Source organism: Alternaria atra, assembly GCF_907166805.1.
Source record: "Alternaria atra isolate CS162 genome assembly, contig: 25, whole genome shotgun sequence".
In the NCBI taxonomy this organism is placed as follows: Eukaryota; Fungi; Ascomycota; class Dothideomycetes; order Pleosporales; family Pleosporaceae; genus Alternaria; species Alternaria atra.
The window spans coordinates 471,656-498,638 of NW_025091323.1; the positions used below are offsets into that span (position 1 = coordinate 471,656).

The 26,983-nt window shown below is 51.4% G+C and overlaps 9 protein-coding genes across 10 annotated transcripts; 7 read left to right on the top strand and 2 right to left on the bottom strand.

Moving 5' to 3' along the window:
* Window positions 1–475: 475 nt before the first annotated feature.
* On the top strand, window positions 476–3,621 carry ALTATR162_LOCUS5151 (uncharacterized protein; the record flags this gene model as incomplete). Of its 2 annotated transcripts, none has more annotated exons than XM_043312768.1 (5): window positions 476–552; window positions 668–1,462; window positions 1,527–2,240; window positions 2,304–3,270; window positions 3,334–3,621. In XM_043312768.1, the coding sequence occupies 5 exons, from the start codon at window positions 476–478 to the stop codon at window positions 3,619–3,621; spliced, it is 2,841 nt and encodes a 946-aa protein (XP_043168703.1). The 2 variants fall into 2 exon arrangements, with proteins under 2 accessions (XP_043168703.1, XP_043168704.1); XM_043312769.1 differs by lacking the exon at window positions 3,334–3,621 and having other exon boundaries at window positions 2,304–2,809; window positions 2,872–2,891.
* A 1,022-nt stretch (window positions 3,622–4,643) lies between these two features.
* Window positions 4,644–6,463, top strand: ALTATR162_LOCUS5152 (uncharacterized protein; the record flags this gene model as incomplete). Its single annotated transcript, XM_043312770.1, has 3 exons — window positions 4,644–5,169; window positions 5,217–5,652; window positions 5,698–6,463. 3 exons carry the CDS (start codon window positions 4,644–4,646, stop codon window positions 6,461–6,463), a joined length of 1,728 nt encoding a protein of 575 aa, XP_043168705.1.
* Window positions 6,464–7,719: 1,256 nt separating this feature from the next.
* On the top strand, window positions 7,720–8,334 carry ALTATR162_LOCUS5153 (uncharacterized protein; the record flags this gene model as incomplete). The annotated part of the gene is made up of 2 exons (XM_043312771.1): window positions 7,720–7,975; window positions 8,033–8,334. 2 exons carry the CDS (start codon window positions 7,720–7,722, stop codon window positions 8,332–8,334), a joined length of 558 nt encoding a protein of 185 aa, XP_043168706.1.
* Window positions 8,335–10,425: 2,091 nt separating this feature from the next.
* Window positions 10,426–12,204, top strand: ALTATR162_LOCUS5154 (uncharacterized protein; the record flags this gene model as incomplete). The annotated part of the gene is made up of 1 exon (XM_043312772.1): window positions 10,426–12,204. One exon carries the CDS (start codon window positions 10,426–10,428, stop codon window positions 12,202–12,204), a length of 1,779 nt encoding a protein of 592 aa, XP_043168707.1.
* Window positions 12,205–13,697: 1,493 nt separating this feature from the next.
* ALTATR162_LOCUS5155 (uncharacterized protein) lies at window positions 13,698–14,573 on the bottom strand (the record flags this gene model as incomplete). The annotated part of the gene is made up of 2 exons (XM_043312773.1): window positions 13,698–14,330; window positions 14,391–14,573. 2 exons carry the CDS (start codon window positions 14,571–14,573, stop codon window positions 13,698–13,700), a joined length of 816 nt encoding a protein of 271 aa, XP_043168708.1.
* Window positions 14,574–16,226: 1,653 nt separating this feature from the next.
* Window positions 16,227–17,151, top strand: ALTATR162_LOCUS5156 (uncharacterized protein; the record flags this gene model as incomplete). The annotated part of the gene is made up of 7 exons (XM_043312774.1): window positions 16,227–16,231; window positions 16,371–16,411; window positions 16,463–16,479; window positions 16,526–16,559; window positions 16,609–16,723; window positions 16,779–16,960; window positions 17,012–17,151. 7 exons carry the CDS (start codon window positions 16,227–16,229, stop codon window positions 17,149–17,151), a joined length of 534 nt encoding a protein of 177 aa, XP_043168709.1.
* A 1,006-nt stretch (window positions 17,152–18,157) lies between these two features.
* ALTATR162_LOCUS5157 (uncharacterized protein) lies at window positions 18,158–18,991 on the top strand (the record flags this gene model as incomplete). The annotated part of the gene is made up of 1 exon (XM_043312775.1): window positions 18,158–18,991. The coding sequence occupies one exon, from the start codon at window positions 18,158–18,160 to the stop codon at window positions 18,989–18,991; it is 834 nt and encodes a 277-aa protein (XP_043168710.1).
* A 1,129-nt stretch (window positions 18,992–20,120) lies between these two features.
* Window positions 20,121–23,168, bottom strand: ALTATR162_LOCUS5158 (uncharacterized protein; the record flags this gene model as incomplete). Its single annotated transcript, XM_043312776.1, has 3 exons — window positions 20,121–22,026; window positions 22,074–22,672; window positions 22,722–23,168. The coding sequence occupies 3 exons, from the start codon at window positions 23,166–23,168 to the stop codon at window positions 20,121–20,123; spliced, it is 2,952 nt and encodes a 983-aa protein (XP_043168711.1).
* A 1,950-nt stretch (window positions 23,169–25,118) lies between these two features.
* Window positions 25,119–26,738, top strand: ALTATR162_LOCUS5159 (uncharacterized protein; the record flags this gene model as incomplete). Its single annotated transcript, XM_043312777.1, has 1 exon — window positions 25,119–26,738. One exon carries the CDS (start codon window positions 25,119–25,121, stop codon window positions 26,736–26,738), a length of 1,620 nt encoding a protein of 539 aa, XP_043168712.1.
* Window positions 26,739–26,983: the final 245 nt, after the last annotated feature.

Sequence of the window (26,983 nt, forward strand, 5' to 3'; positions counted from 1 at the left end):
GACCGGTGAGTCTGCGGGGGAAATCTGAGACGCCATGTCCAGAAACCGTTGTGCTGTTGCTACTGGATCACACCAGATGGTAGCTTCAACGTAGCATATGCGGTCGGACGCTTTTGAGGGTTGGACCATCCTCTCAAGAGTGTCGATCTGAAGTCTCACATGGTGTCCGAGTGTTCAATCCAGCTATAGGAAGACATTACTTGGTGAGGTAAGACTGCTGCAGACCGGGCTCGGTTGCCCGCCCGTCCACCGCTCGATCCTTTCACAACATGACCAACAGGCAGTCACATGTTGAGACAGGTCTCAGCCCTGGACGTCAATTATAAATGCCCTTCTGCTCCCTTCAACTTCCCTATCTCACCAATTTTGGAGCCACTCCCACAAACTATCCAGATCACATATCCACTAGCCTTTACTGTCTCGCTCATTCAACACTCAAACATTTACAGCTCCAAACCCTAACAGCATATCCGCAATGGCAGGACGCGGGCGTGGCCGCGGTGGAGGCGCAATGCATTATAAACCACCTCGCGAAGAGGTCAAAGTTTTCGGGTAAGCTACACTAAACGATTGGTCAGATAACGTGAGCACTGTAGTAGTTGTCGCGGCTGTACAAACAGTGGCCTTCATCTACAGACATATACCTAGATATCTGACACGTACATAGCAACGGTCGAGTCCCGCCACCCAATCCCCAAGTCGTCAAGCTGGAGAATGAGATGGTCAAGCCTACCTTGTCATCAGCGATGGCAGCCAGCTCCATCAACTTTGCGCTGCCTTCCCGACCGGCCTATGGTATAGCTGGAAGGGCTATCGTACTGCACGCGAACTTCTTCGAATTAAAGGCCGTCAAGAAGGACACACATCTGTACCGGTACTCGCTCATATTTTCGGACGAAGATTTACAAAAAGCCAAGAAGAAGCGATTGATAGAGATACTATTGGACATGCCACCTTTTTCAACCGTCAAGATCACAAGCGACTGGAGCCAGAAGCTTGTGTCCACAGAGAAGATAACACTCCCAGAAAAAAGCCAGACTTACACCGTCGTATGGTATCCCAAGGGCGGTGAACCTTTTCCTCCACCTGCGGCCAATGAGGAGAGTCGACTAACGAAGTCTCGCAAAAGGCAGACTTACGAAATTACTATCCAAGCAGTCAACACCGTCTCACTTGCTGACCTTTTGCGAGACGTGTCACAACCGACATTCAACTACACATTGAAGCCCGAGACCATCGACGCCTTGAACACCATTATCACACATGGACCCAGCACTGAGCTCAGCGTTACTACGGCATCGCGAAACAAGTTTTTTCCTTTCGGTAGCCATCCTCAAGCGGAGTCCCACGTACTGGGCCATGGTCTTCAGGCCTACCGTGGATACTTCACCAGCGTGCGTACGAGCGTTAGCAGATTACTTGTCAACGTCAACGTTGCGACTGGTGTCTTTTACAAGCCTGGGTACGTTGCAGCTATTTAGGAGGTACAGTTGAGACATATACTAATTTACTGCACCCACGTTTAGACCCCTTCTCGACATGATGAAAGAGGTCTGTGGAGGTCATATGCCATCGAACCCGGCCGACCACAGTCGGGTCGCGACCTTCTTCAGAATGGTCAAGATCGAGACGAACTACATTCCCGACGACAAGAACAAAAACAAGGAGAACAAGGGAACCAAGCGCAAATTGCGCACCATAATCGTGGCACCCTACGGAGAGAACAGCACGAATGTCACCTTTCCGAAACAAGACGCCAGTGGAAAGGTTACCTATCCTACGGTTCAGGAGCACTTCCTGAAGACGTACAACATCAGACTTGTTGCTCCTAAAGCACCCTTGGTCAATTATGGAGAGCCAAAGGATCCAAAGTGGTTGCCCTCTGAGCTCTGCAAGGTCATACCTGGTCAGTTAGCACGACGTCTCCTTTCCCCGCAACAAACGAGCGCCATGATCACATTTGCTGCCCGTAGACCACATGAGAACGCCGAGTCGATCACTGGAAATGGTCTGGTATTAGCCAAGATCGATCCGGTGGTCGACGGAGAGAACACAAACTTGAGCGCATTTGGTATCAAGGTCGACCCGAACATGATCACTGTACCTGGCCGGATTCTGAATCCTCCAACGTTGCTGTACAAGGGACTGAAGACGAGTACTCCGAAAAAGGGTGCCTGGAACTTGAAGATTGAGGTCCTGGGCGAATCGCCGTTCCGTGTGACGAGAAAGTTAGGCGAGTGGTAAGTTTGCCTTGGTACGAAGTGCATACGAGACAAAAGCTGACGTTGGACACCACCTTCTAGGAGTACCCTCGTGATCAATTCGGGGAGGTTTGACACCATTCCAGGTGGTATGAACGGTCTCGAAATTTATCTAGCCGCATTCAGGAAGGCTCTCGTACAGTATGGTTTGGGTCCCGCCGAGTCCTCAAAACTATGCATTGTCAACATTCCGCCCGGGCTTCTAGAGAACCCACCACAAGTGGACACTATTCGGTCAACGATTGAATCAGCGCTGATGAATCAATTGCCGGGCAAACCAAAATTCTTGTTGGTCCTGCTGCCCAACCAGAACGCCGTACTATACGACCTACTAAAGTCTCTATTCGACTTGAAATATGGAATACCAAGCATCTGCTGCATTGGCAGCAAGTTTGCGAAGAAGCAAGACCAATACTATGCGAACGTTGCGATGAAATTCAATCAGAAGCTTGGTGGAGTCAATCACATTGTTGACATCAAGAGAATGGCACCTTTAGACGCACAGACGATCATTTTCGGCATTGATGTCACACACCCTTCTCCCGGGAGTTCGGAAACTGCTCCGAGTATCGCTGGCGTGGTGGCTTCGATTGATGCGATGTTCACACAGTATCCCGCGAGTATGCGTAGCCAACAAGGTCGCAAAGAGATGGTCACGGAGCTGGAAGAGATGATCATCGAGCGTCTTCGGTTGTGGCAGAAGCGCAACCGAGGCAATCTTCCAAAGAAGGTTATCGTCTACCGGGACGGAGTGGGCGAAAGCCAGTACCAGACTGTGGTCGAAGATGAAGGTGCCTCTTTCAAGAACGCATTCGACAAGCTCTATGGCGCAAAGGTAAAGCACCCCAAGATCTCCATCATCATGGTCGGAAAGCGTCATCACACGCGCTTCTACCCAACCAAAGCCGAGGATACCGATGGGTCGACAGGTAACCCGAAGCCCGGCACGGTCGTTGATCGAGGCGTCACCGGCGAGAAGCTGTTTGACTTCTTCCTACTTGCGCACCAGGTAAGTTGTCACTGTACGAAATACATGTGAGACATACACTGACTGGTACCTCCACATATGCAGGGACTGCAAGGCACTTCACGACCGGCGCACTACGTGGTGCTCAAGGACGAGAACAAATTTGGAGCTGACCAGCTTCAAAATCTGACACACAATTTGTGCTATACCTTTGCTCGCGCCACCCGATCTGTCAGCATATGCCCACCAGCATACTGGGCGGACGTCGTCTGCGAACGAGGTCGCTCGTACCTACATAGCGTACTCAAAGGCGGCGAAGGGGTCGCGTTACCCGTGAACGCTTGGTCGAGAGATGTTCACCCTGCCCTTGTAGAGACCATGTACTACCTTTAGGTCGCACTGAGCCATTCAGCAACTCGTTCGTTGGATTAGATTCGTCTAGCATTCTTGCGAGATTGCGTATATGGGATGCTAGTCTTGGCCTTTTGTTCAATATTCGAGCGGAGAGGCTGGACTAGCTAGCACGCACACTTTCGTCCATCATGAAAGATAGCGTACTTGTTCCCCTGCATACCAGAGTGTCGATGGCGCTCGATGTCTTCTGCACTCTTTCTTTATTCAAGCAATCCAACATTGCTTTTTGCCCCCCACCCCACTTCTCAGTCTATCCAAACATAGCTGTCCCCACATATGCCCGGCTGTAGTTGGCGTTGGTTTTGTTTCTTGCCTGCCTGGGCGCACGCTTTCCTTGGATTGGTCCCCAGTAGACCGAGAGGTATTATAGGTGTAGTATCAAGTACCCACAGCTGTCAAGCTCAAGTCACTCCTTCACACGTCTGGCCGTGCTCCACAGTGATTGTGACCAATCAGAGCGCAGCAACTCCGCACGGCATTCCCTTATCCCACGATGCGATAATGGCCTTCTCTTCTTGAAGGCTGACATATTCAAGCTATCAAGGGCTTGCTTAATGTTATCGTCACCACTCGGGCAGGCAAGGGTTTAGGCACGCGTGCTGCAGGGCGTCACGGGGTCACGGTTGCCTTTCCCCGCACTAGCCCGGAGCGACGACAGCCAACCAGAGACATGCTCCCAGCCACTCCGTTTCACCCCACTGCAGCCCTGGACAGCACACGGACGGTTGATCTCGCTCCTCGAATGGATTAGCTTATCGCTGGTATACGGAGAGTAGAGAGTCCCTCGTACACTATGATCGCATTCCCTCCCGACACTGTCACGACCATAGCGCTAGACACCCACCATACTGCACGGTTCCTGCCCAGATTCACGCGTCACAAGGGTACTCCCATGTGCCTGCAGAGCCCCCACACTGTGATACCGCCATAGCTGAGACCTCGCACCAGCCTCTACAAGCATTCCTCCCCATTTCCTCACCACCAACGACTGCGCGCAAAAGATGATGGACACAGCGGATCGCGGAAGCATATACGAGCACGACATCCCGTCTCTGAGCGCGTCGCTCGAAGCCTTCGATCCCGAGCGCAGCATGCACTCGGCATACAGCGGGCGCTCCAACATGCATTCGTCGCGCTGGAGCGTGCCCCAGGAGGAAGTAGACTCGGAGACCGAGTCGGACGGACCATGGGCGCCACCAGCCTGGCAGAAGTCCCAATCGAGCAACCACTGGTACAGGAAGTCGCTACTAGGCGAAAGCGCAATGCGCAACAGCCCCTCCAAGTCGCCGTTTGAATTCCGCAGCGACCGTGACGTGACGCCCTCGCGCATACCACTGCCAGAGTCGCCGTACAAGATGACACCGCGAACAAGCCCCGAGCCCATACCCGAGGAAGAGCAGAGATACCTCTCCAACAACATCGCGTCGCGGCTACAGAGTCCGTGCGAAGAACCACAGGCGAGCGCTGGCGCATTGCAGGGGACCGAATCAACTGTGTCGCAACATGATGAGGGGCCAGTAGAGGGGTGTAAGTAGCGACAGACCGATGCGCGCTGTGCATACTGACTGCCGTAGTCATGCGCTTTGCTTACAGAGGAGAAGCCAAATTCCGCACTGCGCCGATAGAAGACACCATATCCACGTTCGCGAGTGGTCTTCATATCTTTACCAGGTCGAGAGCGAACGTCATCTTCACGGTCGCGACCGTCTTCTTATCTTATCTATTGCTGCAGCCCTGGCAAGCTAGTCTCATTCCGGATGTCGCCAATGTCGCCAACATGGCTAAGCAGTTTGAGCCTCTGCTTTACGCTTCTGAGAGTGTAATCCCCCGGTCGCGCGAGCTTGCAGATGCTAGCATCGCAGTGCAGGACCTGGGGGAGAGCGTCCGCGCGACCAACATGTCGGCGTCGTCTGTCATCATAGACCAGCTAGATGACCTAGGTGACAGCCTCAAAATCTTATCAGAGAAGATTACCAGTTTCTTTACCAACGTAGATGGTGATATGGACTCGTAGGTATAGCCTTCTTGACCTCGTACCTCTACTGATCAGTCCAGCATCCTCATAACCATGGAATGGGCCAAGCGAGAACTCCAAAGCATCCAAGGCCCCAAGATAGGCATGATCGACACAGTCATCGACAACGTCCACGGCGGCCTGAGCAAAATCGGCCTCCTCGAGCGCAACGGCTCACCAACAGCCATTGGCCACGTTGTCAACGACATCCTGGGCCACACCACCCAACAGCGTTCCAAAGCCACGCTACAGCGCACATTCGACTACCTCCTCTCCACCTTGGAGGAAAACATTGCCAACGAACTCGCCCGCGCAGATGTCCTCTTCCAACTTTTTGAAAGCGTCGACCGCCAATTCCACAACCTGCACCGCTCCGTCGCCAAAGAAGAAGACAGTCTCGCAAACCGCAAAGACGAGTTTCTAGCGAGCATGTGGCGCCAGACCATCAACAACAAAATGAAGATTAAAAAGTATGAGAAGAATCTCAAGTTATTGAAGGATGTGAGGGCGAGTACGCTTATCAACAAATCGGAACTCAAGGTTCACATTCAAATCATCCATTCTGTCAGAGATCAATTGGACAAGGCAAGGAAGAACTTGATTAGTCCGCTAATTAGGGCGGCGCAGAGTAACAGTTTTGGGATCGATCAGCAGTTGAATGACCTCACAGGGACGTATGGGTTTTTGAAAGGGTTGAGGGATGAGCAGAAGAAGAAGGTGCGGCAGCAAATGTGGGGTGAGCCTAAGAAACGCATAGCGATCACTTCTGGGGGGAAAGAAGAGGAGGCTGACGAGAACGAGTCATAATGTCTCGTCTCTTCAATCTCTTATTTTTCCTTCATTTCACTCTTTGTTCGTGGGCGTTTTGCATAGCGAGCGAGCTTGGCTACTCCTATTTTCGATCACTGCTGCTGCTGCTGCTTTCGTCTTCTGATCGTTCTAGCATGGCGAAATGGTTAGATAAAGGAGTGGTGTCTTGCTTAACTACACATACTGTGGGCTGAGGCGTATTGGGTGTCTGCACGGCATTTGCCGCCTTGGTGGTTACTGGAAGGCGAAGAGGGATCGCACAACATAACATGGAACTAGGTAAGCGGGCGTTTGTTGTAATTAACAGCTTTGCATATGGGAAATAGCACAGATTCATATCAAACTTGAGCATACAATTAATGTTACTTGCTCGCGTTCGTGGTTTCTTGTCAGAAGGGGTTTTTAGGGATTGTCTCGACACCGGATAGGTAGAGGCGTAAGAGGAGGAGTAGAGCTGTCTCACTGGTTGTGAATGCTGGTAAAAAGTGCGCGCGGGGATGGATGGACGGGAAGAAATTATCAGCTGTTTTTTTTTCAGCTCGTTTTGCTAACAGCTGTTTCTCAGCTCGTCTTTGTATCGTACGTCACTCAACGGAACAGCTATTGAAAAGAACTATTTTAGACTTTGTTTCAAGTCGGATTAGGTCATTTTTAGCGATATGTCGGGACTGCTTACCAGCACACAAGACATTCCCGCTGCCTGCTACGTGGAATGGTCTAGCAGCGCCACTCGTACGGTTTGACCGGATAGATTGAAGCTCGTAGCCTGACTCTATAGGTCAGTTTATCACAATCGTTGTGTGTGAACTATAATCCAGCCGCTTAGCTGAGTCGTTCTCCAGAGCTGAATGCGAAGTTCGCGAGAATAGTGGGGTACAAAATACGAAATTCCAACATCCTTTAGTGGATAGAATTCCAGACAAGCTTTCTTGGTGATCTTCTCACGGATTCTTTTTTAAGATCATAGTGCAGTATGCGGGGTTGTCAAGCTTTGAGAAGGCATCAAGACGTACGTATTATGAATCTTAAATTGTGGATATCTCTCCTGACATCCCTGTGTGAACAATCTTGTGGAAGCTCCCTAGGTAAAGGCTTGCCTATGCCGAGAGCCACAAGGACTGTGCGTAGCAAGACCTAGCGGCCGATTGTGTGAGCGAGTGTATAAGTACGCTGTAGATTGGCCGGTTCTGTGTTGTAGATGCCATAAGATCGCTTTAGTCTCTCTAACCTGAAACAATCCTTCACTCTCAACAATGTTCTTTACCCACTTGATCCTCGCCTCCTTGACTGTAACGACAGCTCTCTCTAACCACCACTTTCACGCACTAGACTCGCACGTTTTCGGCAAACGTCAAGAGTATCAACCACCCACGCACCAATGTGGCATTGGGACAACATGCGAAGAATCTTGCGGTGCTGGGTATTCACTTTGTAGTGATCCAGACACATTCCTCTGCTGGAACCCGGATTTGGAACAAACATGTTGCGAATCAGGCTCAGCTGCTTCCTGTAAGTGATATACTAACGGTGTAGTATCTGTACATCTCTGCTCACACCTCTTCTTAGGGGCTTGCCCTGATGGTGATTACTGCCTTGTCGACGGCTGGTGCTGTCCTCGGGGCCTAGACCCTCAAGCATGCGCTGTATCCTTTGGCGTCACCTTGCCAGCTACCTTCGTTGGCCCTACTGCCACACCCGTTGTCTCGAACATGACTTTCTCCTTCACCACGCCGACTTCAGCAATCGCTCCGCCGACTTCAGCATCGACTTCGCTTCCTGAGTTCACTGGTGCGGCCAGTCTGAACACCTTTACAGGTCGAAATGGTCTGTTGTATACTGTCCTGGTTATACTGGGCAACCTGTTCTAGGCTCCCTATTGAACTCATAGCGAACTGTAGGCACTGTAAGCATTGTTTGAACCCAAGAAGAAAAAAGCATGCAGCCTTGAAATCCAGACACTTCTTCATAATCGCCTATATCAGCTTAACATAGGACAGGCAGAAGAACGTCTGCCCGACTGTAGCCTAGTGTATTTAGTCGCTTTTTTTTGTTATTCGCTAGCTCAATCAAGCGATGCTTCCATGACTGATGCCTGCGCCGCGGTGCATTCTTATTTGACCGTAGTTTCCATTATCTAACAAAATTCGAACTTTGCCCCAAGTAAAGTCAGGGTTGCAGGCGAATCTGGCATAGCAGCATAGTCACCCGAACAGTCAGAGTTTAGGATATCTACCTTGCTGCCACACAACAACTCAGAAACTAGCCTCAATTTGTACGCTATGGGAGATAGAGGTGTTCTTCGCCAGCTTGGGCAAGATGCAATCGATCAAACGAGGAGTCTGAATCAGCTACCAAAAGTTCCAAACTCTGTTGCCGTTCATTCAGCTGGGGCTTGTGGCGCAAAATAATATCCTCATTTCTTGCGTCTCACATTCTAGGCTGCCTTCCACCATGGAGAGATGACCACTGTTGTGCATATAGAACCTCCCCGTAGCATTTTGCTTCATCCAAATACTGGTACTCCCTAGTTCAAGACCCTAAGCAACAAATACTGCAATAATGAAGGCAAAGGCTACTGTTATAGGTCTTTTGCCCATTGCCTGTGGAGCTACCCGATCGCCTGTCGATACCGATGTTGCCGCAGCTCCAGGACTTACAACTGACGAGGGCGCCGGCGGGACATATGAGCTTGTTGGTTTTAGAAGTAAGGCTGTGCTGCTGGAAGCAAGAGACGGGCGACTTGTAAGTCCCGTCTGGGTACTTCCTCCGCATATCTGATTCGAATAGACAGCCGTTGGATCCAATGTCTTCCTCAGACATCTTTGACTGGCATCAATGTCGCATCGCGACCCATGATATAGCATTTCATCGTTGCAGAGACAGTTGTGAAGATCTGCGGGTGCCATGCTATACGCCGAATTGCACGAGGTCATGGCCAATGTTAATGTGTCGCAGTCCAATGCAACGCTGTTACAGAACTCTTGGTCGTATGCTGGTGGCTTTGTAACGACCATGGTTGTTGGCGAGTATGTGAACACTTCTTGACATACTGTGGACCACTCATAGTAAAACCCGGTGGTTCCGAGAAAGAGATCGTCGATGTATGTGGTGGGGAAGCAGTCCCACATCTGCTGGTGGCAGCTGGATCTTGTCAGCCTATGAGCAAGCTGCAAACCGTGTGGACCACCCACCCTGCAATATAGTCCAATACGCTCTGTGGACAGTAACAGTCTGCCCGTTCTTTCGAGTTGTCTATATCGAAACAGGTTTCTGCCTTGCTGAGCATCGAGGTGCAGCTGCTCAAGGTAATAACAGTTCCCAGGCAGTCTGTAGGATTCAGGATAAAGTTTGATTCAGTGACTGATTGGGCCGTTGTCAGAATCGAAAGCCCTATCAAAATGGTTGTAACCATGGCGGAAGTAGTACGTTGAAATGTCATTCTGAGAGGTGAGTCTGTTCAGACGAGCTGTAACTAGGTAGTCACAGATCTCTGGCTTTAATTACTTTCATCACATATGAATGCCGAGCTAACCACCCAACCCTCCTCCGCAACACACGCCAACGTAGCCCGTTTCTACATTACCAAATGCTCAGGCCATTTGTGTCCCTGGCCAGTCCCTGCACGAGAACGTGTCTTGGGCGTTCGTCTTCAGCTGATGAGATCGTGGATCACTTCTAACGCCTCGCTTAAGGTAATTCACCCCGATAAGCGAACGAATACGAGCCTTGGCCAAAAGCCGAGAACCTAGCAGCCAGCAAGCTCGAACTGACAAAGGCCAATGCTAAACCGTATCAATATGTGTGGCATGTGCGTTCAGCTTGAGGACGCAGGCAAGATAACAATGGACAGCAAAGCCATATGCCAGTCCGCAGCATTTGCTTCAATTACGTTTAGCCTGCAATTCGACATTTTTGAACTATCAAAAACAATAACTACATCTTCCGCGTAGATTTCCACAATGTCGCCCGAACGAGTTCAGTGGCGGTCCATAGTTCTCCGTCCCGGGATAGTGGCTCTTCTCTTGTCCGCAGAAATGAGCCTCATTGGCGCGATCACAACTCTTTGGATTCTTTCCAACGTACACGCAGGCTTCACCAACGTTGGATTTCAAGGGTCCGGTTCAGCAGTTTTCAGCGTGCAAGGCGCACTCGACCGCAGTCAGCCTTTGCTATGGACGACGTTACCAGTCATCATCCTTACGCTCTATCGCCTCTTCCGCGAAGCTGTCGTCGCAGCTCTCGTTGTTGAAACACCATTCATCGAATTACACCAGTCCTCATCTGTTAGCCCTACCAAGATACGAAAGTCGATATATGTGGACTATCGCACATCACTCAGCATCATAGCATGGTACAAGGCTCTCCAGAACAGCCATATATTCCTTGGTCTATGCATGCTGTTTTCCTTCGTGGTATCAATTGCGCTGGTACCGCTGGCTGGAGGCCTTTTCACCGAAGGGATGGAGCTTTCTGCGACCAACGCAACTTTTAGTCTACTTTCTACACTTAACTTGAATACCGACATCAACGTCGTCGACTATGGTGGCTTCTTCGACGTTGTTTCTGCCTCCTGGATCTACAACGCATCCTATCCTCCTGGGACCGAGGGTCACTTTGCTCTTCCACAAATTGCACCTAAACAAGGCCTGAAGAACTATACCATATCTTTGCCGGCAACCACATCTCAACTTTCTCTCGATTGCCAAGTCATCAGTGACGCAGCATTCACCACAAAGGTCGAAACAGACAACATAGCACTTCGAGCTTTCTCGGCTACCGATCGCGATTGTTTGATCTCCGGAGACATAGCTGTCAGATCCGGAGATGTTTACTACGACAAGTTTTACTACCTGAAAGCTTTCTCCCAGCAGGACTGCCCGGACGTCGCCGGTCGCACACGCATGGTGATCTTCTCCATTCCAGTCTTTTCTAACAGCGACATGCAAGAGCCGACCCTGATATCTTGCATTCCTTCGTACTGGATTGTCAATGGCACAGTCAGCGTCATTAGAAGTACAGACTCAGCTGGCCGACTGACAGAAACGCCTTCTTTCTCAGAAACCTCTCGGCTGATTGAAGAACTGCCCGATATGAAACGCCAGCAGTTCGAACAAGGCGTCATTAACGTGCAATCCATAAACATTGGGAGTAAGTTTAATTCACCGAATCGCCTCGCAGAGCTGGTGGCTAGATATACCGACAGCCATGCTTTGGAATTCGCAGAAGAAAATTTGATTAAGGCTGCAAGCACTGTATACCCAGCTGTCTATACAATGCTTTGCCTTGATAGGTTCTACCCACGCTTGGCACAACCGATTCAGCAGGAGGGTGTGTTGTACATACCTGAGAACCGGTTACATATTGTGGAGCCTGTGGCGATTGTCATGCTTGTCGTTCTCGCCATACTCATTGTCGAGACCATCTATCTCATCATCTACTTGCACAAGCATCCGAGCATATTAGCAGAAGAGCCCGTTGGACTAGTTGGTGCTGCGAATCTCCTTCATGGTAGCAACATCTCATGTTTGGTTGCAAAGTTTCATCACGAGCCCGGATTCGATGGTCGCCTTCGACGGCTGGTTACACAGGCCGGCAAGACGCGAGAAAAGACCAGGGCTCCAAACACTGATGACGGCCTATTAGACGGAGACTGCTGGGTAGAACGAGAGCCTCAGTCAGGGCGGTTGAAGATCTTAGTGGGGTCCGAGGCTGTAGACGCTGAATACGCATTTGCTTAGCTTGGGTAATATCCAAAAGGAACGAGTGCGGACTTGTTCCGCTCATCCATCAGTGATGTCAGCCACCATGTGCTGACAGTACAAGGTATGCTTAGGCGACCAGACTAAACTCTACAATAATGACTAACATACGTCGCATGCTCACTTTACTGCGGGTTGGATCGCTTATAAGGGATCAAATGGTTCCACCCTAATTCAAAAATTTTGAGAAAAAAATCTCCGTCATATGCCTAGGTTCTATACAAGTTCCACCCAGCCTCCCCTTTCCAACACCTCTCCCCACCCTAATCTAAGATGCACAAGCGCTCCAAGACCACAACAAAAAGGTGTAGTACGCAAAGCAAATCTCGCCGTACAGCTCACTCCTCGAACCCCCACCCTCTACCTTCGCGCAAAGTCCTGGACCCTTTCCCACCAGGCACTTCACCTGTGGTCCGAAAAGGTCGTGAAGCAGTCACATACCACATTCCCATTTTCCCACCGGCTCCTTCTCCAGCCCAACCGGTAGTGCCCAAGACAACAATATCGCTGCCTCGCTATTCCACATGGACATCAGGTCTGCACTTCCACACAACACACACCGAGTACCTGCGTTTAGTTCGAGGCGCCATATTTGTGCACGTGGACGGCAAGACTGAGATTCTGAGCGCGGAAGCAGGCGGCAGTGTGACCGTCTATGGGGCTGATAAGAGAGTAGCGCCAGGTTTACTCATCACGGTTCCCAAATACTCCCGCCATGAATGAGGAAGAGCGAGGGAGCACCTCGCCCGCAATACGCCCTCTTGCGTCGAACCAAGGTTTCCAAAAGATATCGACGAAGAGGTTGTGGTGGAGGAATGGACTGAGCCGGCGGATATCAGTAAACCGCTTTTCTTCTGGAACTTGAATGGCGTTGTTTTGGAAGCAACATCTTCTCCTTGTTCATTTTCCACACCACCCCCTCTTTCCCCGCTTCAACGGTTTGTGAGATGGGTGTTGGGAACAGAGTATTGGGTCTCCTTCCAATTGTTTACCATCTTCTGGGAATTGGATAATTGGCCGGTCGTTCTCGATTTACGGGGTGTCTTAGGTGGTGAGACGAGTTGGCTGTTGCCTGATGGGGTCTATTTGAGGGTTAGACATAGGCTGCCGAAGCTACTGTGGGTGGAGCGAGGGAAGAGGAAAGTGGAGGGGTGGGCAGAATGGCTTGTTACCATGGCTGTGGTCGGGGCTGTGAGGATATTGGGGTGGGCGGTTGGTGTTAGGGCTGTGGAAAGGGAAAGAACGCCGATGGGGTTGTGGGAGGAGTATCAGAGAAAAGGCGTGTAAAGATGAAGGGCAGTTGGAGGTGTGAGTCGTGTTTTTGATACACAGTATGTATCGAGCGATACTAGATGAGGTGTTACCTGTTCGGAACTTCCTGCCTTTCTTGTTGAATAAAGATACCCCTCAACGCTGTATAATTCGAAAACCATGGAGAGTTTCCAATAAAACATGATTTCACCACTACTCCATCACAACAAGCCACTCTTCTCCTTCTCCTCATCAACCAGCTGTCTAAACTCCTCAAACGCCTCCTTGGGCATCGGATACGTATGTTCCTCAGCCGGATAACTCCTACTCTTCACCTCGTCCCTATACTGACTTATCGCCCTGTGCGCCTCCCCCCACACATCCCCATACTGCTTCACAAACTTTGGTAAAAACCTGCCAGGCGGGAAATTCCCCAACATATCCACCTGCACTAACACTTGGCCTGAACAACCATTCCCCGCTCCAATCCCGATAGTGGGGATACGCAATTCCCTAGTCACCAAAGCAGCGACTTGTGCGGGCACGGCTTCTAACACGACGGCAAAAGCGCCGGCTTGTTGGACGGCGAGGGCGTCGTCGAGGAGTTTCAACGCCGTGTGTGTGGACTTGCCTTGGACGCGGAAACCACCGAGCGCGTTTTGGCGCTGTGGTGTTAGGCCAATGTGGGCGAGGACTGGGATGCCGGCGGAGGTGATCTTGGAGATGGTGGGTGCCATTTCCGCACCGCCTTCTAGTTTGATGGATTTGACGCGGCCAATTTTTATCATGCGGATGGCGGACTCGAGGGCTTGGGCAGGGGAGATTTCGTAGGTTCCCATGGGGAGGTCGCCGACCTATTCGTTCGGGTTAGTGGATGAGTATGGGGTGGAGGTATGTCTATGGGACATGTTTACTGTAAAAGCGCCCTTTGTTGCGCGCGCAACGGACTTGCAGTGGAGAAGCATCTCTTCCATCAACACTTCGCTTGTGTCTTCCATGCCGAGTGCTACCATGGCTAGACTGTCTCCAACTAGTATCATGTCCATACCGGCGTGGTCGGCGACGTGGGCGCTGGGGAAATCATGCGCAGTGATCATGGTGATGGGCTCACCCTTGCGGTATAGACTCTGGAGCGTGTTGATGGTGACGGGTTTACGGGCGTTTGCGGGCGCAGAGCCCAGTGGGGAATGCGAACTCCATCGTGCTTGTGCGCAAGGAAGAGTGGTTCGCGATATTGACGACGACGACGACGACGACGACGACGACGACGAACATACACGTGGTGTTGCCTGGATAAAGCGGGAGGATGTTCGCAACACGTTCACGAGGGCACGCGACATGGTGGAAGCGTCGCAAGTGTGGTGGTGGAGATGTTTCTGAGCAGGAGAAAATTTATGAAAGCCCCCGGGGATGATGCAGATGTGTGTTCGTAAGCCATGGCTTTAGGGCGGGAGGGGGATTGCTTTTAAGCAACATGTGCAGAAAGCTGCGCTGAAGATTGTATACCTAACCTTGGAGTTTTGGAAGAACCGAGGGTCAGCCTCCACCCGCCGAGACGCCAGGGGGTACTCTTTCGGCGACTCGATTGTTCGGTACGCCCCGCCTTTGATCATAATCGTATACATACTACAGCGACTCTGTTCTGTCTGACTGCTGTGCATTCAATTAGGTTCTAGCTGTATACTCAGCATGCAAAATGCGTTCGACCGGACCAGCGGTGAATGACTGAGGCCAGGATCTCGGGGAAGCTGCGGCATTGCTCCACAGTGATTGGATGTCTGATGTACTGGTTGCAGCACCTCTGAACGGGAACGCGCATCGACGACGAAGACCTTTGTGTTTTTCTCCAATTCATGTGCTGAAGGGTCCAGTCTGGTTGACCGAGCGCCAGCCTGAGCTATCTATTACGAGTATATCCGCTGTTGCTATAAGCCGAATGGAAGAAGCCCGACGACTTCGAGGACCCCTGGAAACGATCTTTGTCGCGACATGGTGTGCTACACTGGGCGACAAGTTCGCGTTATACTCAGTTATAGGTCGTGCTCTTGGAGCGTCGAGTTGTCAATCTAAACCATTGACATGGATACCGGTCTGTGGTACCTGATGACGTAGCCTTCGATATCATCACATCTGCACTGCATGTTAGTGGCCCTCTATAAGGGGTGAGCGATAGAGAGTGGAAGTGATGCCTGAATACTCAAAGCAATAGTCAATGAATGTGAAAGAAGAGGTATCACGGTGGCGTATCAGGGTCTCGGCGATGACTTGCCGGAGGAGACGTGCGCAAGCGTGACATGCCGGTATCGACGCTCGTGATCACAACTACCTCCGCCATCACTCCCGCCTCATTGTTCCTGACCTCCGACACATCCTAGCCCGAAGACACGACATCGACACACATTCACCCAGGTTGACATCACTAAAAGCCTGCAAACGACAACGCTCTGCCAGCAAAGCACTTGCAGCCTGCCAGCGAACGCGCCCCTCATCCGCTATCGATAGCCCCGCCGCCGACCTCACGAGAGCTCTCATCGCGACCTGTAGACTGCCCTACAAGACTCGTACATATCCAAGAAGAAATCGGAAGATTAGGGAAGAACAAAGACCTCCACAAAGCGCTATAGTAGCAACGTCAAGATGAGTTCGCCAAAGAGACGTATCGAGACGGATGTATGTGGAGACCTTCACCCCGGCGATAGATGAGCAAGGAACAAGAGCTAACGGAGGCCTCTTTCCGAATTACACAGGTCATGAAGTAAGTTAAGCAAGTTGCAACTGAGTTATAGAGTGCTAACACAAGAGCAGGATGTACGTCGACTAGTTTACTCGCTTCTTCGCGCCACGCGCCTTACACCCTATGGCGGATCTCAAAGTCGATAGCTAACGTGAAGTAGGCTCATGAGCGACTATGAGGTGACACTGGTCAACGACAACAGTGAGTAACATCGCGCCAATTTCTGTCAAATACGCAGCTAACAACTCGCAGTGTTAGTCCACCCTACTGTCTGAACGCGCATCCGCCGAAACGACACTGACAGAATCTAGGCAGGAGTTCTATGTTAGGTTCAAGGGTCCGGTAGAGAGTATGCCAGGCAAATTTCATACAGCTCATCACGTGCTGACGAAGCGCAGCGCCATTCGAGGGTGGTCTCTGGAAGATCCACGTCGAGTTGCCGGATCAGTATCCGTACAAGAGTCCCAGCATCGGCTTTGTGAACAGGATATTCCACCCTAATATCGACGAGCTGTACGATCCATCCTCTTGGCTAGACCCATCAAAGAGTACCCGCTTACATGTACAGCTCTGGCTCCGTCTGCCTTGACGTCATCAACCAGACATGGTCGCCAATGTACGACATGATCAACATCTTCGAGGTCTTCCTTCCCCAACTCCTACGATACCCCAACCCAACCGATCCCCTCAACGGCGAGGCTGCAGCGCTTTTGATGCGCGAACCGAAAAGCTATGACGCCAAGGTGAAGGGTATGTATAACCAAGGTGGTGGGAGGTGAAGCCAAGCTAAAACACATTCAGAATACGTCCAGAAGTACGCCAACAAGGACACTGCCGAGGACTCTGACAAAGACGATGGCGATGACGACGAGATGAGCTCTGTCGGCAGCTATGAGTCAGGCGATGAAGACGAAGCGGCGGGCAACATGGAGGACATCTAAGGCAACTTTCGCTTGAGATGCCATCAGTCTCCTTCGTATTGTCTACAGCCCTTCTCTCTGAGTCTTGTTCCTTGGCTGGACGTTCACGGCGCTGCTATGGCGCACATATAGGCTGCGTTACTATATATTCCCCTGGCATTTGGCTGCTTCCCGGTTTGGGTATGGTATTGGACTTTTCTGTTGGCGTTCTTGTTTCTTGCTTTTGGTTTACATAAGGTTTTGAGATTAAGGAATCTTCATTGCTCTTGTTGTCGGTATGGTCGGATGGCCTTTCGATTTTACATGTTCGAGTCGGTGTTAGAGGTACTGTATGTTATATGATCCAACACTCCCGTCGTCTGGAGCCCTATTTCTCTAATTTCTCCCTTATATCTTTGTGTCTTCTTTTTCAACTTCCTCACTCTAATCATCTCTTTCACTCCAATCATCTCTTGTTACGTCGGCCAACTTGTATATCCCAAGTATAGACCCGAACTGCCATGGAACACACGGTAAATACCGGACGAACGTTTGCATGTCGAGATGGATGCCTGCATATTGCCATGGCCTATCACTTCCTCAGTCAGATTGCTGCAGTTGTTCGAGACGGGTATACACTCTTCTAGACGGGTGTCTGCTTTCCAGTGTTTCCTCCGGCTCCTCACCGCTCATGCTCCCAATTGGCCGACACAATGAAAACGAATCAAATCCATATCAAGCTCCACCGCCTCCTTCCCCGCTCCTCTTCATCTTCATCACGAAACATCTTTCTCCATGCTGAAGAGTCACATTGTCGTTGCCTCCCAGCCCGAGCTTCTGCCGCCCGTTTGTATATAATCACGCAATCGAGCCACCAAAACAACAACACCTCGCCGCGAACAAACACCAGCAAATACAGCGCATTCCATAATCTCTACGAGTTTCAGTTCAATTCCAGGTTAGTTGGGCTCATTACGGCTATCCCATTGCACAACCGGGGTATTCCAACATTGTGCTAAACTGTTAGAATTAGCTCTCCAAGGTCAAGATGGCTCCACGCAGTCAGGGATACCGCCACGACGCTGCTCGTAGTTCAGGAGAACGCCGGGTCCGTAACGCAAATACAGGTGCGGGTGTAAACTCCAGACGCCTCACTGCAGCCGCTAGTTGTGGTGGCAGTAATGCGCAGAAGGGCCGGCGCACTCAACCTAAAGCGACCAGTCGCGCCGCTGTGCCTCGACCTCAGAATGGTCGCGCTTCGCGGCCTCCAGGTTCCAGAAGGCCTGTTGCTCACGACGCCTCGCGTAGTCTGCAGAATCAGGGATTGGCTGCTCGCATGAGTACCAGAGTCGACGTCGACCAGACGACCGGAGTAGCTGATGATGACTATGATGATGATGGCCGCCCTACTGCCACACTCCCTATCCGCAACGTCAACTCCAGCTCTAGCCAGCAGTCCACACTGTTCGGTGGTTCGAAACTAACCCGCATCTTTCCCGAGTCCCAGCGCCGTCTTGATCCCATCTCCCCCGCCGGTCGCGAATCTCCATTCACCATCTCGCCGAATCCGATTCGTCTTTTCAACCGCACCCGAGACTCCATTTTCGTCGGGGATGATACCAACAACAGCAACAACAAAAATGACGGCCAAGACAGTAATGCCACTCCTAGTCCCGTCAAAGACAGCTATCAGAAGCGTCCTACTAGTCCCACTCTCGTCAAGCGGCGCCCCATCTACCGCGGAACAGATATCGTAAAGAGAGCTGTTACAAACCCCAAGCTCCGCGCCATCTTCGCCGACAGACCGTACCCCAAGGAGAGGAAAAAATGTGGTGGCGAGCGGCCGGTTCTCAAGATGGGGATTACTAAGGAGTACAAGTAAAAGAATTTCCCTTTTTTTCCCTCTCTCTCACCCAGATGGTCGTGCTTTGGTGAAAAACGGTTTGCGGTTGTGTGGAAAGGCCCAGGGGTGGATTTGGATACTTGGTTTTTCTTTTCGCCTTCTTTTCGCACATGAAAGGACACGATGGGATATGGTTTTCGTTGACATGGCTTCTGTGCCCGGATGATCTTCTCTTACGAAGCTTATGACGGGCCGGCTGGTGGCGTTGTAGGGGTTCGGTATGGGGCAATGGATGATACCCTTTTTCTTTACTGGCTTCTTTGGCTTCTAGCATACGTAGGCTGTCACGTGTAGCGATGGAGTTTAGTGGTATGGTTAGATGAAATGAATTTCAACTCTTACTTGATAGCGCGGAGTCTGTGAGAAGAACCAAGCGAGGCTCTTAATCAAGAAACTACTGTAAAATGAATGCCGCGTGAGCTCCAAGAAACATCCGCCACGTCTCAGCTTGTTCTTCTTCTCCTCTCGATTCACCTGGAGCTATAGTTAGTGACGGTATGCCGGAACCTATCTCGTTATGTAATCGCTCGTTTGACCTCGACTGGATGTTTCGTGGCCGTATGGAAACAGTGGAAGCCTCATTAGTTGAGGAAGCACAAAGTACAAGAGTAAAGGTAACAAGGGGTATCAGGAGGTCGTTTAATCTTCTGGCTGGTCAAGGTGGTAGATAGTGAGGGTATGAAGATGATAAGTTCTGTACGTAAACATTCAGTTATCAGTGTGCTATGAGAAGGTAAGTGCATGGGTCATAAACAATTCCTAAGTAAATCGGCATTGAATCCGATATATACTAGCCATTAATCATTCCCACTGGCTGGCTCGTGGAAGCTGCAAGGACGTGGGATTTCTACTGTTCAAGGGTATAGATAGTATGCATAGAGACGACAAAGAGAAAGAGATTCTAAAGGATAACAATCACGAAGAAAAAATTGACATTAAATCCCATATATAACGGCCATCTATTCCCGCCACCCGTGGCAAAGAAGAAAGAAGGCCATGAAGAAACACATCTTCTCTCTGAGTTTGAAAGAGACATCATGAGTATATATATATACAACCGCCAACAGAATCCTTGATATCCTTTATTATCTTACGCACCCACCCAATCTTAGGGGGCCCCCACAGCATTACTACTAACCGTCCTCTTCCACCCGCCCCACCCCCATCCTCCATTTCCGCTTGCAGGCTCCTTGGGGACAGGGCTAGGCGTAACAGCCGGTGTTTGTGTGGGCGTCCCATTCATCGAACTCGCACCACTACCACCTCCCCCGCCACCACTACTCATAACCCTCTTCATCCCCTCAAACCTCGCCCTCAGTTCCTCCAACTCCTGCCTCGCAACCGCCTCCGCCGTCTTCGCATTGACCAGCTCAAGCAGCAACGCCTCATTATCGGCAGGCGAGTTGTTTTCAGTGGCTGAGAGCACGGATTGCGTAGCGAGACTTGATGAGCGTTTAGCAAACGGTGCTGGGGGAGCAGAGTATGGAGCGCGTTCTGATTTCTGACTATTTGTTCTTCCGAGGCGTAACTCGCGGAGGCCGTTTGTTGTGGTTGTGGATATTGAATCTGAGGTTGTGGAGCGGGATAACGTAGGTGGAGTATCTGGCGCGTTTCCGTTGTGGTCAGCGGATGTCCAGGAAGCTGCTGCAGAAGCTTTTCTCGCATTCTGCCTTAGTTCCTGGATGTTCTTCTCGAGGCGCTGGTTTTGGTTGTAGGAATCAGCTAGTCTGTGGCGCGTGTCTTTTAGTGCGTCGCGTGCGATTTGCAGTTCGGCGTCGCGGTCGTTGAGATCACGGGCTAGGGCGTTGGCGCGCGCAGTTTCGTTGGCGAGTTGCTCTTTGGTGCGGGCTAGGGAGTCGCGAAGGAGGGCTTTGGTTTCAAACATGGAGGAGGCGCGGTGGTGGGTTTGTGTGACGGGGAAGCGGGACTCTAGTGTTTCTACTATTTCTGTGGCTTCTTCTGACAGTTCGGCGGAGGGGGTGTTTTCGGATGGGGCAAGGGTTGGCGCAGAGGTAATTGTTGTTCGTCTCCGTGATGCACGTGTTGATGGTGCTGCTAGTGTGGTGGTCTTCTTTCGGACTTTGTCAACCACTGTTCGGACTATCCGGTGGTCTTCTTTCCGGTCTTCTTTGTGCTGTTGCAATGCCGTTTCCAGTTCACTGTTTTGTCGCTGAAGTTGGCTTACGGACATGAGGAGCTGCTCAATCTGATAATGCAAGTCCCGATCTTTCGCCGAAGCGCCCATGGCCATGGACCCATGTCCCGACTTCATCGACAGCGCATCTCCATTTGAGGCGCGCGAAATGTCTGTCATGGCTGTGCTTTGTGTCGCAGCGGAAGCGTCAGACTCGGCAGTCGAGTTGAGTGTTGAGGCAAGACTCTGCTTTGACGCAGAGCGCCTGAGGAAGCTGACCGGTCGTGAAGGCGCGGAGAGACCCGGGCTGAGTGAAACCGACTTGGTCGAAGAGTTGGATGGACCCCACAGGCGGCCCAGGAACGACGTGGCAGATTTTTGAACTTGCTGCTTAGACGAATCCTTCTCCTGAGCTTCCTTGTACTGTTGCTCTAACCCCTGCAACCTTTCGCGCGTCACGTCGTTTGTGAAACCAACGAAATCTCCGACCAACTCATCTGCCGACCCCGCCTTCCGCCCATATGGGTCCCAGAGTTGGCGCCCCAAAAGCAACTGCATTACGTCTTCGAACTCGGTCAGGGACAGGAGTTTTTGTTCGTTGCGCTTCATTAGCGCGAGCGCGACGCGCATGATGGTCTCGGAAGCGCCTTCGGCGAATAGGACGTCGTAGATGCGGAACAGCATCGGTAGCGGACAGGTGACTGCGAAGAAGGATAGGAACCATTGCGACAGGTATGCAGACTGCACGTCTAAGTCGTCGAGATGCTGAGCCAACTGAGGCATATGCTGGCGGAGCAGGTTCTGGAATTGGAAAATGCGGAGGTGGAGGCCAGAGAGGTCTGGTAGGAAACAGGAGCGGAGATCGTAGTCTTCCATGAGCCTAGTGTCGTTAGCAGATGTCGTTGTATGCAGGGTAATGCAACCTACCTCACAAGCACGCAAAAGGCCTCCTTGTCGCCCATCTGCATGAGTAGCGGGCCAACGAGGAAACCAAGACCCTGACAGTAGCCAATCTTGTGGTCATACAGACTGAAGCATTTGAGAACACGACCCAGCATCTTCTGTCCCTCGCCTTCAGGATCCTTGAACATCTCAACACCCGGGAAACTCCTTCCCAGGTCCTTGTTGATGATGTTCTCGTACGGGCTCGACTCCCCGCAAAGCGCGTCATATTGATCCTCGATCAGCTTCTCTCGCGAGCCTGCTGCACTCTGCCAGACTACGCCCCGCAGCGGCGCTGGGATACCTCCCCGAATCTTATTCAAGGAGAGGGTCGGCAGCCGCTGGACCGTCTGTGGGTAGTCGCGTACGAGGGCAGCCCAGAACTCGAGTTCCGTCATGGGTGGTGGAGAGGGCAGCTGGGAGAAGCGCATGGTGGAGGTGTCATCCGCCACAAGGCGCTTCAGCTGGTTGAAGGAGGGCGGCCGGGACTGGCTGCGGGCGCGGGCGACCTTCATGTTGGATTTGGAGTTTGATAATATGGCGTCGTTCTCCTGCTCTAGTCGTGCGAGGAGCAGAGCCATGGCCTAGATATGTTAGCAGATAACCCCTAGCATAGGGGTGTGGTCTGCATACCTCCTCCTCGCCCTCTGGCTCTTGTTCTTCCTTTTTCTCTAGCTCAGCCCAGTCGACTTCTTCGCTTTTTCCCGAGCCATTGCTAGTGCGTCTTCCCCTGGTGTCTTCAGTCTTGGGCGATACCGGCGCGTCGGTGTCACGGACTGATATGGTAGGGCTGGTTGGGGCGGGTGTGTCGATGCTTGCTTGGCTGGCACGTCGTCCAAAGGCATTGCGTATTTCTGTTGAGTTGGTTCGTGACGACGCTCTCCGCTCTTCGACTATAATCTCTGGCCGTATCACCGACTCCCTCGCGCCTTCCTCTTCTTCTGATGTTCTTCCATCCGTCTCCGAGAGGGGCACAGTGACCATCGAGTCGGTCGGCAGTGGCGAGCTGTCCACGTGTGTTCGCGGCGAGCGCTCGACTACTTCCTCTTTAACCTCCATGGTGATGCTGCCGTTGGACATGTTGCCGTCCTCACGAGCAGTTGGATATGACAGACAATTGGATATGACGGAGCGGAAATTTGCGTCCCCGCCGTATGGCACGACAGAACCCTTTGCTTCGGGCGCTCGGTTCCGAAGCGCAGACGGTGCTGGTGTAGAGCGTGTTTCACGAGGGTGGAAATTAGTCTCTGGCGCCGGGCTTGAATCGTACAACGCTGTGACTCTCTGGGTATTACTCTTCAGGCTGCATTCATGCAAAAGAACAAAGTCAGCGACGGCGCAACAAGACAGGACAGCGCGCGAAAAGAGAGCGACGACACGCAAAAGAGGGAATGATTTCCTTAACCGCCTCGAAAGGAGCATCAAGGAGGCCCTGGACTAGGCCCGCAGCCCGCTAGCTCTATCCGTCAGGGTCCACATTCGCCATTCCAACTTAATTAAGACAGGACCAACTGCTGCCCCTGGCCCCGCATCCCACCTACTCACCGACCTCACCTCCGCCTTTCCTATGGATCGAGCCTTTTATGCGACTGATTGCGCGAGGTGCGCGCTGATGTCACTGTCCCTCCACTGACATGCCAGTGTAGCAATGCGCGCGCCCATGGCATGCACGACCGACACGCGACGTAAACATGGCAGTCGCGCTAAATTTCGGCCCGTGAACCAATCACCGCCGCCGCCGACACCACCGCCATCTTCTCACCCACAGTCTGTCCGTATCGAGCGATCATGCAGTTCCCATGCCCTCTTGAGTCGGGGCAGCTCCTACGTCCTGCCTTGGCATCGCTTAACCGGGGCGGGTCATGATAGTACCTCAACGCTCCAGGGATTGCCAAAGACTACCCTCGTGCCCCTGCAGACCGCCTCTTCCTTTAGGCTTGCGGCACAGTTGCTCCACAAGAACCGGCCATCTTTCCCCTACTCTGCAATGATCACGATGTTCGCGTGTAGTCTAGATTTTGGAGTTTGACGATCCGTGATATTTTCTCGCTTGACGGTATCTACCGTTATCTCACGTAGCCGACAGCCTGTCAAATATCTTCTCATACAAACACTACGAGTCTCACCACTTATCTCAACCAGGAGGGAAAGTGAATGCTAGCGTATCTGAATGGTCGAGTCGATAGCGCTGACACGATATAATACCATCACGGCGTTCGATATTTCGTTTCGTCTCTTTTGCACATAGTCACGGAAGAATGTATCCGAAGGCGTCCCCAATGGATTCTGTGAAGACTAGAATACGCATACTGCTATATCTCACACAACAATAACATTATCTTACGTGACATGAAAGACGACTACGGAGAAGCTTGTACCTTCGGAGCTCCATCCTGGTTATGAAGCACCCGCAAAGTTTTCGCAGGCACATGTTGACACACTAACAAGATATAAGATGGTTCATTCCATTACCCATAATTTTCGTCACAGCTTGTCATAAACGAGCTCCCTTCTCGCTACGATCCGATGCGAGTAGCGCGCGAGTGGTGATAGATGACTGGTAAACTCCGCAAACCTTTCTTGCATGCCGATTGATAATAGACGTACGCCATCAGTGCCTACCACACTTTTGGTAGTCCTCTTCCCAGGGAATCGTATACAGCCCGATTTTCCACTCTTATATATCCTCACATCTTGGCACGTCATCTTCCAGGAACCAACATCTCCACGCCAGAGCAATAGTACAGAGCGCACAATGAGGGTGAAACGGTTACTCACACTATGCCATTCACCTTGGACGAAAGCTTTGACCATTGTTCAACATCGCTCTGTGCGCTGAACTTCATTACACCTTAACATAAATCTTCAGACGAAATAAGGCTGGCGAGAATCCCGAAAACTGTCCCTCTGCTCGACATTCATCAACTGTACACCATACCTTCTATCGACTATATCACTAGCCTTGCTCTGTGCCAACATCCACCGCTCTCATCTACCACCGAAAACGACATTCCGCAAAGTACCACTGCGATGCCCCCAAAACGGCAAAGGTCCGCAGCATCCGCAGCGCCCAAGGGTACCAAAAAGATCAAGACCACCCACACCCCTACACGCCGATCCCCACGACGCAACACAAGCGACGATGCGACAAACCCGCAAAGCAAGGTCGAGACGGAACCCACAACACAAAGGAACTCGAGAGCAGTCAAGGCCCCAGTTGCAAATGATGACCACGAATGGGAGATTCTAGACGGCGACAACCGAGAGGCGCTTCTAGTAGGCACCACCGCGTCAAACCGACTAAGACTCCGCTTTCGCCGTAGGCATAATGACAAACAAGCGGAGATTGTTGTTCATCGCTATAAGAAGGCAGTGAATGAGGTAGACTGGAACAGTAGCCAAGATATCATGGATATCAACGAGTGGCGGAATGAGGTCTTCGACCGAACTATGGGGTTCCCCCCCAAGGCCACACGCACTAAATGGACCCCGTTCGAGACTGCTTACCTAGAGGTATTGCACGAGAAGCTCAAGCGTGTCGCTAGTACCAACGCGGAGTTCACGATGCCGCATAATACCAGGATCCTCAAAGCATTCAACGAGTACTTCGAATATAGGGACGGCATCCGGGACAAGAATGGTGAGAATATGGACCCTCTCGGCGCTAGGACCATGGTACAGTTGACTTCGTATATGGGCCGGCCGGGGACCAAGCTTCGTCAGCTACGAAATGATCTGAGCAAGTACAATACAAGCAATGATGCTGATGGATACTTTCCTACTGTGAAAGACACCGAGATCCAGGGCTACTTGGACGGAGATGGAGTAATCGACCTTACTGAAGATGTTCCGGCGCCCGGAGAACCTGCCCAAGATTTGCAAGTTGCTCCTCCAAGCCCCTCGGAGAAACGACCAGAGTTACACTCAGCCCAGAAGTCGTCACAAGCGCATCACGACGCAACTGACAACCCTCAGCCGAAGAAAAAGCCACGATGGGTGAAGCCCAAAGAAACCGCAGTAATACCCTCCACTCCTGAGTACATCCTCTCTCTCAAAGCCAGAGGCTATAAATGGATGTATATGCCCGAAACCGATGATGAGGCGCTCAGACTCCATGTCGCCGCTGGCAAGAAGAGTCCTCCTGACACCACATGGATCCACCAAGCCACCAAAGACCTCGACGACCGAATCAGTAGACGCAATAGTACACGTGTCAATCACGAAGCTTTCAACAGGGACTTGCTTGACAAATATGAACCGAAGGGGGCAATGAAAGATGTAGAAGACTGGCACAAGATTTCTGCACGCAGAGATGGAGCGGCGGCAGTCACTGGTCTACTCAATGCGGCTGATCTCCCACCTCACGGTTACAAGGGTGATATACGGGATCTTGCCCGGAATAGGTTGTTGTCTGAGGGTGAACTGGAGTTGATTGAGGCACGCGACGATGCTATTGAGAAGAAGTATCATATGATTGAGCGTCAGAGGCTACTAACGATCCAGGAAGAGTATGAGGCAAGCCTTTTTGAGAAAGCGAAACATGATCGTGCTGCGCGACTACAGAGGGACGATCAGTACTATGATTCAGATGTTACAAGGGCAGACGATACGGATTCGCCTCATGAGAATGAGGAGGACCTGGAAGGGTGATTAGGCAGATGAGAGATCCCGATGTGATTGCTGGTGGGAAAGCAAGATGCTCATTGCGGATGCATTGCCGAAGAAACTCAGCTAATAGAAGATAAAACAATGAAGTATCTAGTGCAACATGCTTTGTTCTAGCGATATTGGCGAAGTTATCATAATGTGCCTTTGTTACGAATAAGGCACCCGAGTATCAAAAGTGTCGTTGAAGATATGGAGTATGGAACAAAGACTGTGGCCTTGAAAACCGG